At 38.3% G+C, this 12,609-nt stretch overlaps 5 protein-coding genes across 5 annotated transcripts; 2 read left to right on the forward strand and 3 right to left on the reverse strand.

Annotated features, from left to right (window-relative positions):
* Nucleotides 1-250: 250 nt before the first annotated feature.
* On the forward strand, nucleotides 251-577 carry STE18 (Ste18p; the record flags this gene model as incomplete). The annotated part of the gene is made up of 1 exon (XM_056229130.1): nucleotides 251-577. The coding sequence occupies one exon, from the start codon at nucleotides 251-253 to the stop codon at nucleotides 575-577; it is 327 nt and encodes a 108-aa protein (XP_056083180.1).
* Nucleotides 578-671: 94 nt separating this feature from the next.
* EMC2 (Emc2p) lies at nucleotides 672-1,550 on the reverse strand (the record flags this gene model as incomplete). The annotated part of the gene is made up of 1 exon (XM_056229131.1): nucleotides 672-1,550. The coding sequence occupies one exon, from the start codon at nucleotides 1,548-1,550 to the stop codon at nucleotides 672-674; it is 879 nt and encodes a 292-aa protein (XP_056083181.1).
* A 356-nt stretch (nucleotides 1,551-1,906) lies between these two features.
* Nucleotides 1,907-4,786, forward strand: BIR1 (survivin; the record flags this gene model as incomplete). Its single annotated transcript, XM_056229132.1, has 1 exon — nucleotides 1,907-4,786. One exon carries the CDS (start codon nucleotides 1,907-1,909, stop codon nucleotides 4,784-4,786), a length of 2,880 nt encoding a protein of 959 aa, XP_056083182.1.
* A 284-nt stretch (nucleotides 4,787-5,070) lies between these two features.
* Nucleotides 5,071-8,520, reverse strand: GRR1 (SCF ubiquitin ligase complex subunit GRR1; the record flags this gene model as incomplete). Its single annotated transcript, XM_056229133.1, has 1 exon — nucleotides 5,071-8,520. The coding sequence occupies one exon, from the start codon at nucleotides 8,518-8,520 to the stop codon at nucleotides 5,071-5,073; it is 3,450 nt and encodes a 1,149-aa protein (XP_056083183.1).
* A 770-nt stretch (nucleotides 8,521-9,290) lies between these two features.
* Nucleotides 9,291-12,557, reverse strand: JSN1 (Jsn1p; the record flags this gene model as incomplete). The annotated part of the gene is made up of 1 exon (XM_056229134.1): nucleotides 9,291-12,557. One exon carries the CDS (start codon nucleotides 12,555-12,557, stop codon nucleotides 9,291-9,293), a length of 3,267 nt encoding a protein of 1,088 aa, XP_056083184.1.
* Between the last annotated feature and the right edge of the window lie 52 nt (nucleotides 12,558-12,609).

Consider the following 12,609-nt stretch of genomic DNA (forward strand, 5'->3'; position numbering starts at 1 on the left):
TGCCGTAATACTGATCCCATAGGTGCTCTTAACACCCGCAGTCTGGCCTTATGATTGAAAGTTAATCGAACTTTTATTGTATATAACGCTATGTATTGGCACAACCAAATATATTTTCGTTACCCGAACCAGCTTTTAATTATCTGTTTCAGGTGATGCAATTCTTAACAAGCAATACATAGATGTTTTGTGATAGCACTCTCAAGTTTACTTGAAAAGGACAAAAGAAGAACCGCCCGACGCCTCCAATATGTCTGCTATTCAGAACTCGCCACGCTTGCAAGAGTCCCAGGACCAGCAGCAACAGCAGCTCTCGTTAAAAATAAAACAGTTGAAGTTGAAAAGAATCAACGAACTCAATAACAAGCTCAGAAAAGAACTCAGCCGTGAAAGAATTACTGCTTCAAACGCATGTCTTACGATAATAAACTACACTTCAAATACAAAAGATTATACTCTACCTGATCTATGGGGATACCCTGCAGCGGGTTCGAATCATTTTAGAGAAGGTTTGAGAATTGCTCAAAAAAAAAATCAAATGTCAAATTCAAATAATGCTTGTTGTACGCTTATGTAATGATAGTTATAGTATCGAAAAAGAAGAAAAAACACATGCTTTTTATGTCTCCTCTCACCTTCTATCCTTTTTATTTTGTTTTTCTGGCCTTTGTTCATATTTTATTCAATATCAATTTGGCCGTGATCTTATCCTCATTGTTAGACTTCTTGGAAATTTCCTTTAATTTCGATTGGGACAGCTTGACCAAGTCATCCTGTTTACTGCGTCCCATTTCCCGAGAGATAACATTGACCAATGCCCATCCCTTCAGGTACAGTTCGCTCAGCTCCACACTCCTTAAAGCGTTATTCAACGCCTTGCCCAAGAGCTCGGCTTTCACTTGTTTCTTGCTACGTAGAGCTTCGTAATACAGAGTCTCGCTTAGTTTAGCGAAACAAGCATAATTAAATGGAGTAATACACAGGACTTGTTCCAAACAATAGCGAGTTTTTTCAAATTGGCCCATTTCGAAATAAATCTCGCTGGCATACCACCACAATTCAGTATCGAGGGGAAACTTATCTGTAAGAGCCATCAATTCCTTTAGGATGGCTTCTTGATTCAAACTCTTGGAACTTGCCTTGATCGCGATCAATTTCTTGGCAATGGAGACGTACGTGACAAAATTCGTTTCATACTCTAGGTCCTCTTCCAGCAGATTTTCTAAGAATTCGATAGCACCTTTATCGTCACCATTAATTTGCAGTAAGGTGGCCTTCATAATTACCATCTTGTACGAACTTTCACCAAGACGATCTCTCAGTGTGTTATAAATGACTTGCGCATCGACGTCTTGGCTCCGATACACCAAAACATAGAAGAGCATTTCCATTAAGAAGAAGTAATTGCCCTCTGTTAGCGCAGAATCTCCACTTTTCATGTAGACTTTTAATTCATGCTCCAGCGTCAATAATTGTTCTGGATTGAACTGAGTATACGCTTTGGTATTCATAATCGTCAAGAGTTTGTCTCTTACTAGATCTCTCAACATCCTTTTATTTGATCGTCGTCTCGCCCTCTTTTGTTTCAATGTCTTCAATGCGATTGATCGCCGTATAATGTATCCATAAAGGTAAAAGATCCAAATATCTTCTATGAATTTGCCAGCCAGCGCTTCTACCACATCACGCGAGACGAATATCAACAATATATCATCATGTAGCAATACATATATATCCGCACATATGAAGACGGCATTAATCATATCGAGTTACGGTCGACTCCACAGTGTGTCCAGATTTATCGAGGTTATTTTTTCCAGTATTATAGGCCTGCGCTAACGTCTCTCTTTTTAAATAACAGACATAGCGTTCCGGGACCCATCGGTTGTTGATACCCCATGGAACTATGAATGATAAAGTAGATAAAATGGAAGAACGATATAGTATGGCCAAATTGGAAAATAGACTGAAAACGTTTCAAGACGGCGTTATGCTTCAAAAAAAAAAGCTAAAATGGAGTTTCAAAGTCATTCCGTACCAAGCAATGGCCAAGCTTGGATTTTACTTTGATCCAGTGATAGATCCTATGACCTCTAAATTGAAAAAAGACTCTGTAAGATGTTGTTATTGTCATCGTCGAACATATAGTGTAAGAGATTGCAGATCCAAGAAAAAAAATGTTCTTGAAACGCTAAGCAATATAATGATGAAACATCTGACTGATCCAGACAATAATCAGGTGTGTCTTCTGATCTACTTGCGAAATAAGTTGTTAACGGACTACAGCTTTCACATGGGTGTTTCGGACTGGAAAAATGACAAATATTTCAGCAACCCAGACAATGAGAACGTATTACACTTAAGGAGATTTACTTTTGAAAATAACTGGCCCCATGGGATCTCTCAAAACGAGTGCCAACTGAATGTGGAAAGCATGGTCAATGCAGGACTTATACGCTATGATTCCAGTATAGACGGCCTAAACGACCCGAACGTGGATAAAGCACTCATGAATGACTCTTGCTACTGTATTTATTGCAAGCAATCCTTACAAGGTTGGTCATTACATGATGATCCGGTAAGGCGACATTATGAGATTTCCCAAAGTGGTAATTGTTATTTTTTTCAAACACGTAATCGATTTGAAAATATGAGGAACACTAAGGGCAGTAGCAATGATGCTTCGAATATTATCAGCCGAAATGGTGAGGTCAGTACCACATCAGACGAAGAGGAAAAAGAAGAAGTGATTGCAGTGAAAAGCACTTCTCAGAGCCAGAATTTTGTACTCAATTCATCTTCTTCTAGTACTGATCCTCAAAGTAATGATGGTAACCAATCGAATAATTCCGTTATTCAACATAGGATGAGTACACTGAATGGAAAAGAGGATGATGCAAAAGAGAAGGAGCAAATCAATTTAGAGAATGAGAACGCAACTTTGGAAGGACACACGAGATGTCATGACATTTCTGTAGATGAAAGGGACGTTATTTTGACACCAAATGTAAAAGAAGACAAGTGTCCGAATCTTCAGGGCATGCAACTATCATCTCCTATAAGGAAAAGAAGAAAGCTCAAAAGAATATCGCCCAGAAAGATCTTTGATGAAGATGATAGCGAAAACTCTGTTAAGAATACTACCGTTGGTACAGATGACAAAGATAAGGATTTGATAATTGATTTTACGGGTCATATCAATAAAACTAGAGATGTGGGAAGAAAAAATGCTATTTTGGATGATAGTGCAGATGAATTCAGTTTCAGTAACCAAGGTCATAGTACCTTTGACATACCCATACCGACTTCATCTCATTTATTCAGAGATATAAGCTCAGATAATAATAATGGCACACAGGAAGACAATACTGACGCAAACGTCGACGTAAAAGAGGCGGATCTTAAAGAAAAAGAGTACTCCGTCAACACTGCGGAAAATGAAGTTGTTGGCGATACGAAACTCATAGGTGGAGACAGCAATACTAATATTCTCAAAAGAACACAAGTTAAAGACCGGAATCCAAGTGGCGTCAATACCGATAAAGGTTCTTTCAACAGAACTCATGATTTGTCAGAAACGCCTGATTTGAACAAGAACAATGTTGAGAAGGCGGAAGCACACATCCGAGATTCTCAATATAAAAGCGATACAACTGTACCAGTACGGCGAGCTTGGGATACAACTCATTCTGATGAATTGAATAGTGAAACCAATGATAATACTACTCATACATCAAGGGAAGAAGTGAATATACCTAATTTCGAAACATCTGATGTACGTATGGCCAAAAAAGATATCATAGATGTTGTTCCTAAAGCAGTAAAAGAATTGGCGGAACTACATAGCTTACCATCGAATGAGCAAACGATACAGAGGAAACTAGATAATATTAATATAGATCTAAGTTTGTCAGCATCAGATTTCTCATCTTCATCCAATTCAGAGCGATCATCGAAGAATTCAAGTGCTATCTCAACACCGGTAGCAAGTCCAAAAATAAATCTCACACGCAGCTTGCATACGGACGAAGAGTTTTCTGGATTCAGCGGAAACCCAGCCAATAATGAGGATTTTACGAATAAGCGGGAAACTATCAAAACAGTTGAATATCCATGTGTTAAGAATGAAATTTCGAGTAATGAATTGCCAATTTTTGAGACTGGGACACCGATTGCATCTCAAGAAAACGAGTCGAGAAAGTTGTTTGATGACGATTTTTTTGGGAAGGGACTGGACCCACCTTTTGATTCATCAACTGTAGAAATCAACAAGGCACCCAAGTCTGGTTCTGCATTGATTCCATCAGCCGTAGGCAGTTCGACTTCTGATACAAATTTACTTCCGGAGTATTCGCTCTTAGAAAAGCAAGAGAAGGAAATAAACTCAAACTCGGATAAACGAACAGTAAGTTTTTTGAGTGATGACAACAAAAAATTAAGAGCAGATCTTGGCGAATGGTGTAAAATTGATGAAAATAGGTTGCTTGTGAAGAATTATTTTCATGATTTATTGAAATATATAAACCTTAATGACGCTACTTTGGCTAATGACAAAGATGGTGACCTCGCGTTTTTGATCAAGCAAATGCCCAATGAAGAGTTGGACATGACATTTATCGCCTGGGTGAACATGAAGGTGCAATCTATAAAACGCGAATTCGTAGGTGATTGTGATAAGAAGTTGGGCATCTTGAGAAATGACTTCGATACTGCTACTAATTACATTGAAACTCTGGAAGATGACGACGAACTGATTGAGATTGCTAAGAAAATGGGCATTTTTTAGCTAATATCTGTTAAATCGATCAAAATTTTGCAGTATTTGTAATATGGAAATCATACATAGAATGTTTGACTACATCGTTCATATCTGCAAATAGATCGTTAAGATGACTTTTAGCAAATTTTGGGTGAGTACATTACGCAAATTTGGGCGAGGCGGAAATATTCGCGTGAAAGGCGAAAGGTTTCAAAATGAATGCATTATGTATTTATATGTAAGTATAAGCACTAAGGAGGTCTTAAGAAGAAAATATTCGTGGAACTACAAATTTTTGATATACTAAGATGTTATAACATATCTTCATCAGGCGTTCCTGAAGCGTCATCCATTTGAGAATCAATGGCAGTATCAGGTATTGATTCATTCATATTGTTGTTGTTGTTGTTCCTAACCATATCCTGATTTCGAAGTCCCATTTGAAAAGTTCTCATTTGATCCGGTGATATTTGCATTCTATTTCCAAACTGGCCCCAAAAATTTGGATTTTCTGTTTCATTGTCATCATTTCCACTATTAACTTCAATGTCATTGATGTCATTTGCTCCAGCATCCAACACAATATCTCTGACACTGTTGGTGTTTCGGTTAGCATCATTCTCATTGTTATTATTCCATGCTGACCTTTGATGTGCTATTAATAATTCCCTTTGTCTAGTCAATAATGTGATATTATCTTTTAGATATAACCTTAGAACTACGGTAGAAAGCTTGTATTTTTGTACCACCATAATGAATTTGTCAATGAATAAAAGTCGCCATATTAGAATCCCCTTTTGGTAATCTATATTTCCCGATTCCTGTACTGTTTTTTGCACCAAACAGATTTGTCTATTCAGTTCAATCATTTGCATATAGGTTTGAGTCATTTCATGGAGCAAAAATCCAGTAAACTGGAACTGAACTCTTACCAAACTAGCAACATTTACCTCAAAGTCATCAATATGATCATTCAATTCATGGAACTTTCTTACAATATGACACATCTCACTGTTTATTTCACGGTTTACTCCAGGCGCCACAACATATTCTTGGTCATCATTGATATCACTGAATGGATCTTCACAAAATGTCTTGTTTACCTGCAATAAAAGTGAATTAACTTCCTCCGAACTCATTCTTATACCATCAAAAGTATTGAGATACCAGCTAAAGACTTCATCTATTCGTTCGAAATTGATATTCTGGAAAAGAAAATCATTGTTTAATCCGTTGATTTGATTTAATCCCGTAGCAGCTATAATAGCAGCAGAATCTTGATTCAAATCACTTATAATCCTCCGAATTGCGTCTTCAAGTGTTTCACCAGTAAATATCAAATTCTTGGATCTGATGTATTTTGTCAAAACATCGTTTACGTCAGCATGTGGTCCCAATGCAGGCGAGGTCAAATTGACTAAATAATGGCGAAGCTTATGTACACCTTTCCCTGAAAATACACAGAAGATTTGACGTTGGTTTTCACTAAAGTCGGACGGCGCAGGTCTGCAATACATGGTTATATCAGGACGCAGAAATGATGGAACTGCGGTTAGAGACAAATGTGAAAGCCTGGGACAAGACATTAATAGCTCATATATCGGATATATTGTTAAATTAGAACAATAAGATAAATGTACTCTTTCTAAAGTATCATTTCTCCCCCGCAAGGAAACCATATTCAACAATCCTTCATCAGTCATTTGCGTACATTTGACAAGGCCAATTCTCTTCAATTTGGGTAAATCTGCCAATTCGTAAAGAGTCCTATTAGTTAAATTCGTACAGCATGCAAAATCCACATACTGTATTCTCGTACATGAATGAAATAGCGCTCTTACTCCATTGTCAGTGATATTGAAACAATGACCAAAATGCACAGTTTGTAAGTTTTTACCCAGTTTAGATAACTGAAACAGTGATACATCTGTGATTCGGCTACATTTTCCTAGAAAGACATTACGTAACTTGGGAGCCAAATTAACAATTCTCTCTATGGTTTTATCTGTAATATTCTCACATCCAGAAAGATCAATTAATCTTAAGGAGGGCATATCATCAACTACTTTGAAAAGCTCTTGGAAAAGGTTATCTGTTATATTCGTATTATGGGTTATCCTGAATTCCCTTAACTGGACTAATTTTGTGAGAAGTTTTAATAAACTAGAATCTGTGACATTTGGACTTAACGTTATATCAACTTCTACAAGCAGAGGACACTTATCGGCCAATAATTCCACTAATTCGTCATTCATGTTACTGTTTGCTGTGATCTTTATTCTTTTCAACATTGGAGAGTGGACTATGAAGTTCCGCAGTGAACCAAAAGTTACGCTCCTCGCCTGAGGAACATAAAACCCTTGCACTCTGGGACAATATGTTGCCAAAGTGTCAAAAACATCATCAGAAACGTCCTTTATTCCAGTGATATCAACACTTTGGAGAAATTTGCATCCCTTCAGCACGGCGGATATTGGTCCACTGGTGATATGCTTGCAAAACACTAAGGTCAACCTCTCCAAGTTCTCACAGCCGACAAAGTAATTTAATTCTATGTCATGCATATAGTCGCCGACAAATGAAAAGTTGAGTCTCTTGATCATTAAACGATAGTTAAATACAGTTTCATGGGAAGTTAATTTCATTGTTCTCAAAAAAAGATCTAGCTGACTTTTTTTGTTGATATGTGGTCTATAATAGAGTATCTTCACAATAATTTCAGCCCACAGTTTGGAAACAGTAAGAAATTTCACAATATCATATTTCTGGTTGAGCTTATCTAGTATTAAATGTAATATCTCCGAGGGTAACATATTCAGAGCAAACACAGATGTCCTTCGAGTCATGTTTATGGACATATTTTGATTTGATGGGTTCGAAAGAACATTATTAATAAATTGTCTCGAATACTTGGAAAGATCTTGTAATCCCTCTTTCAAATCTGACGACTCATTAGTATCTATGGAGCTTATCCAAACGATAAAACTATCTGTGGGGTTGGCCATTTGCTGGCCTTTTAATTTGGAATGACAATATGCATATAATGACTTTTTGTACTCTTCTATGATCGTTAAAATCTTTAGCCTTAAATTTCTAATTTCCATGTTTTCGGTTTCCAGTGCTCTTAATCTCATTCTTTGTAATTTATGCAAATAACTGATTGCCTGTGGAGAATTGTCGATACGCAGTTCCTTTAATTTAAGGTTATCGAGCTCAATTTCATTCAGTATCTTTTTCCTTCGCTTTTCTATGACAGTCAGAAACTCTTGAATTTTTTTTCCCACGATCAGTTTAAATTCATGAATCTGTTTCCGTTCTTCTTCTGGTAAATTAGGTAACAATTGATTTAGCTGATCCATTTGGACATTAACACCGTCCATAAGGTTTGTGTTTACAGTGTTTATATCTATCCCATTCAACGCAGTTGTTTGTTGCTGTGGTTGAAATGTCAATGAAAAGCGTTGATTTAGCATTTGTCCATTGTTATTCGGCGAGAGCGTTTCCCGTTGAGCATTATCAAATCTGAATATATTGTTTAGCGTTTGATCGTTAACTTCATTTGCATTCCTCTCTGGGATCGTTGGTTCTCTGCTTCGTAATGGCATTTGTGGTCTTATGTGTGTATTAGGATTGCTGCTGTTATTGGTATTGTCAAAATCACTACTGATAGGATTTAGCCATGTTGGAGATCCCAGGTTTGAATGCATATTAGTTGGGTGCAGCCTATTGCTGTCATTATTTCTATTATTATCTTGATCCATTATGCGCCCTTCTCAAAATAAGAAAACCGCAGGGCTGCTTGGCGTCACTATAAAGGCAGGCAACGTATCAGAACCAATGAGAGACCTTAAGATGCACACCGGTGTGACTGTAAGTCTAATTCTTGAATTTTTGGGGCTCTCTGCTGATTAGACACAAGTTCGCTTTGATATTCAAATATCGAACTTCTATGAACGATTAAGTGAAAAACGGATTATTGATAAATCCGAACAACTGACTAATATGAAAACAAGTGAATGACACACAGACACAAATAAATTTGGAGATTTCTACTTTTGCCACACCTTTATCAATAGCATATCATGTCGCCAGCATTTGCTAAAAGGGCAAATTTTAAAATAAGTTCCTCTCTTCCGGGGAAGCCCTTCTGGCGGGTAACACCCAACTCTTTATAAGGCTAGTAATAGCATCGAGTGAATAGCGATTATTAAGCGATTTTTTAATTGATAAATGGTGGTATTCTTGAAAACTGTATAAAATTTTATGGATCTATTTAATCGTTATTAGGTTTAGAAAAAAAAATGGTAATATGGTGTTTTTGAGATAAAACTTTCCCCGGAAATGAAAATGCATTTGCATACAGATAGATGGTGTCTATTGAGACACAAGCATAGAAATATAATTTATTCATTAATCTATGTTTCCCAAGGATTGAAACCATAAAGGTAAATTTGGGTAGTTTAGGTAGATGCAAGAAAGAAAGAAGGGGAACTTCCCAATGATGATGAAAGAAGAAGAAAACGTAGAGGTATCAGTTTGCAGAATGTAAAGTCATAGTTTCAAAAGCGGCATTATCGTCGTTATAGTTCTTCTTGTTATTATTGTTCTTTGGGGTTTTAGAGGCACCAATACTATTCAATAACTCTGTAGTAGTGTTGTTATGGTTGGTCAAACTCAATTGTGGCAAAGATAAACGGGTCCCATTATTGAAGTTTAGCATATCGAATTGGGAACTCAAGTCATCACTATTGATAGTATATCCATTATTGGCGTTACCTGAAAATCCACTGGCGGGGAAGACGCCTGGATAGCTGAAATAGCCCATTGTGGAGTTGACATTCAATGGCTGGCCTGGTGATAATGCGGAGGCTGAAGAGCCGGTGTTTACCGCGGTATTCATCGTGGTATGTTTGGATCCACCGCTTTTAACACTAGAAACAGAAAGACCTCTTATATGTTGTCCAGATGCATCCGGAGTGGCAAACACGTGCGAAATGCTATTGTTATGATGCTGTTGTTGTTGCTGTTTTGTCTTGTTATGGGTACTTGATGGTAATGCTAACCCGACTTCCTCCAATAAACGGCGACTTGGTTGCATTGGAGTAGAATCTATCAACACATTTCTGACCTGTTTGATGATGTGAGCCCTTAAATCGTCTTCTAACAAGGGCATTGCCAAAACTTTATGAACAAATGTGGGACCATAGCTCGTCTCACATAGGAGTCTCTTCAATTCGTTTGGCGGCAAAGAATCGGGTGAGATTTTTATGTTCCCAAATAAGGAATCTAGGATGATTTTTCTGGCATTATCGTCTCCTCTGTAGTTCAAGATCTTTAAAATAGTCAAAGAAGCTAATCTATGACCACATAGCTCAACTATTCTTTTGGTTAGTCTTGGTGCTAAGATAGAATGTCTATTGGGCAAAACGCTGGTATCTAAAAACCACGTCACCAGCAACGCCCCATTGCTATTGGTGCTTAGATATTCAGCATATACAACAATCATTGCGCTCAAGACTACCGATTGTTCCTGAGTTATGATATCATGTGCCTCTAAGCAAGCTCTGACAGCCCTTGCACCGTATCTGTTCTGAACAGTAACCCAAAAGTTGGCTATTATGCTTTCAAAAATGAACTGATTCCAGGGGAATCCAAACTTCAAAACACATTGAATAACGTAGTTCCCAAACTGATCATTGATTAATGGAGTACAGTAATCTTTAACACCTTGGGCTACTTGCATGATTTGTCTTGGAGTATGAGCCATCGTGATCATTTTTTGACATGCCCACGTTCCGTTTTTGTGAACACCCATGGAAGTCAAGTACTTGCTTGTTTTCCTTAGCATGATGTCTTTGATGATATCTGACGAGTGTTCGAATAACTTTTGTACAATGGTGTTACCTAAATAGTCCGAACTTAGTTCTGGCAATTCATCAAGCATGGCAATCGCTAATTGTTCGATTTCTAAATCAGAAAATGAGTTGGAATCGATGGATTTTCTCAGTTCGCGTAATTTTGGTGGATCAAATTCCCTGACGGATAACGGTTCAGGTAGAGGGCCAAAATTTTGGGTATCTGAAGTTCCTTCATGGTTCAATGATTTCGTTATCAAAGAATTCATTTGATATTCATCGGCATTTGCTTTAAAGAATTCGATGATCCCTTTTAAAGAATCCTCTTTATCATTAATGCCTGGCGGTGGCAGTGGAAAGGGACATTGTTCTTTTTCGTTTGCAGAGTTACTGTTGTTACCATGAACATTGTTGTTATTATTGTAACCATGTAGAACGCTGTTGAACCCAGTTGGACCTGAGTGATGATTCTGGTGTTGCAGTTGTTGTGGTTGTTGGTTGAATACAGGTACAGAGACATTTCCTTGCTGTTGAAAGGTTACAGACCCATTGAATAATTGCTCTTGTAACAAAGGCTGTGGTTGTAAGTTATTGTTTTCCGAGCCCAAAGGCAAGCCTTGAGAATTGAGAAGAAACTGCGGAGGTTGTTGATGCATCGGTAAAATTTTTGCAAACGAAAGTTTACTTGGTGTTCCAATCATGGAGACCTCCTTACCCTGTAGACTATCAAGGGCCTTTATGGCGCTTTCCACTGAAGCAAATTCAACTAAAGCCATATTTAAATTTCTCAAAGTTCTGGCCGATATGACTTCACCATACTTGGAGCATAAAGTGGCCAAGGAAGTGCTTGTTAAATTTATCGCATTATTTAACTGGGGTTGCTGATGTTGCAAGGGGAAAACGTTTGAAATGGAGACAGTATTGGTGGGTAGCAGATTGGATATTTGGTTTATTGATGGTACAGTGAGGTCCGTTGTCACCCAGTTAATGGATTGCGGATCAATTTCATCGGCAACCAATGGAGATTCCTGTGTTGGCATAGTATAATGCGACGAGATACTAGCGCGAGCGGGTTGTTCGTACAGTGGAGCGTCTGTATAGATGCTAGAGGCATTTGATTGAGACCTTTGTCTTGTGTTTGACCAAAGGGAGTTTGGAATAGCCAAGCTGTTCGCATTCATCTTATTATCCATCATTTGGCTTGCACTAGTGGATACCAAGTTGTCAAAGTATGCGCTTTTCGCTGAGTAGTCGTTAAGCGTATTTGAATTGTTGGTGTTATTGCTTGTTGTGGGTTGCAATTGTTGCATAAGATGTTGCTGCATGGGGTCGTTGGCACTGGCATTGGAAGACCATATCCCGCTCGAAGTACGAGGTTTGGGAGTAATTGACGATATGGAAGTGATTTGAGAAGACATGGTATTATTTCTTGTCCTCGAGATCTGGTGTGGCAAGTTATACGAGTCACTAGATCCTCTGGGAGCAGGAATTAAGAAACTATTAGTCGAGTCCGGGAAATGCACCAATTTTTCCATGTCTTGAGGAGGAGTCAAGCTGCCCGATCTATCCATAGTTACACCGTCTATAGAGCTACCCATCATCTTACTTCTGGAAGGACTAGCTCTCGGGGTTTTGGACGCCACCGTAGACTGAGAACTATTGTTACTGGAGGAAAACTCAGCTGCGTTCTTACCATGGCTATTTTTCTTTGAATGATGCAGCTTGGCGCTGATGGACGGCAAAAGGTTGCTCAACGTATTAGAGAATTTCCCCGCACGGGACCTATATGATCCAAGCTTCTGCGGCTGCTGCTGCAATTGACCATTAGCACTTTCTCCATTATTCTCGTACTCTTCCTCGTATATCGGGATAGTGATACCTGGATCAATCACCTCAGGAATGTTGGACAGGCTGTTGACGTTCATCTGTTTACTTTTATCCATCTCAAGAAGGCATAAATAGACGCACACGCTCTCTTCGCCACGTCCACCAGGT

Source organism: Saccharomyces kudriavzevii, assembly GCF_947243775.1.
Source record: "Saccharomyces kudriavzevii IFO 1802 strain IFO1802 genome assembly, chromosome: 10".
NCBI classification, from domain to species: domain Eukaryota; kingdom Fungi; phylum Ascomycota; class Saccharomycetes; order Saccharomycetales; family Saccharomycetaceae; genus Saccharomyces; species Saccharomyces kudriavzevii.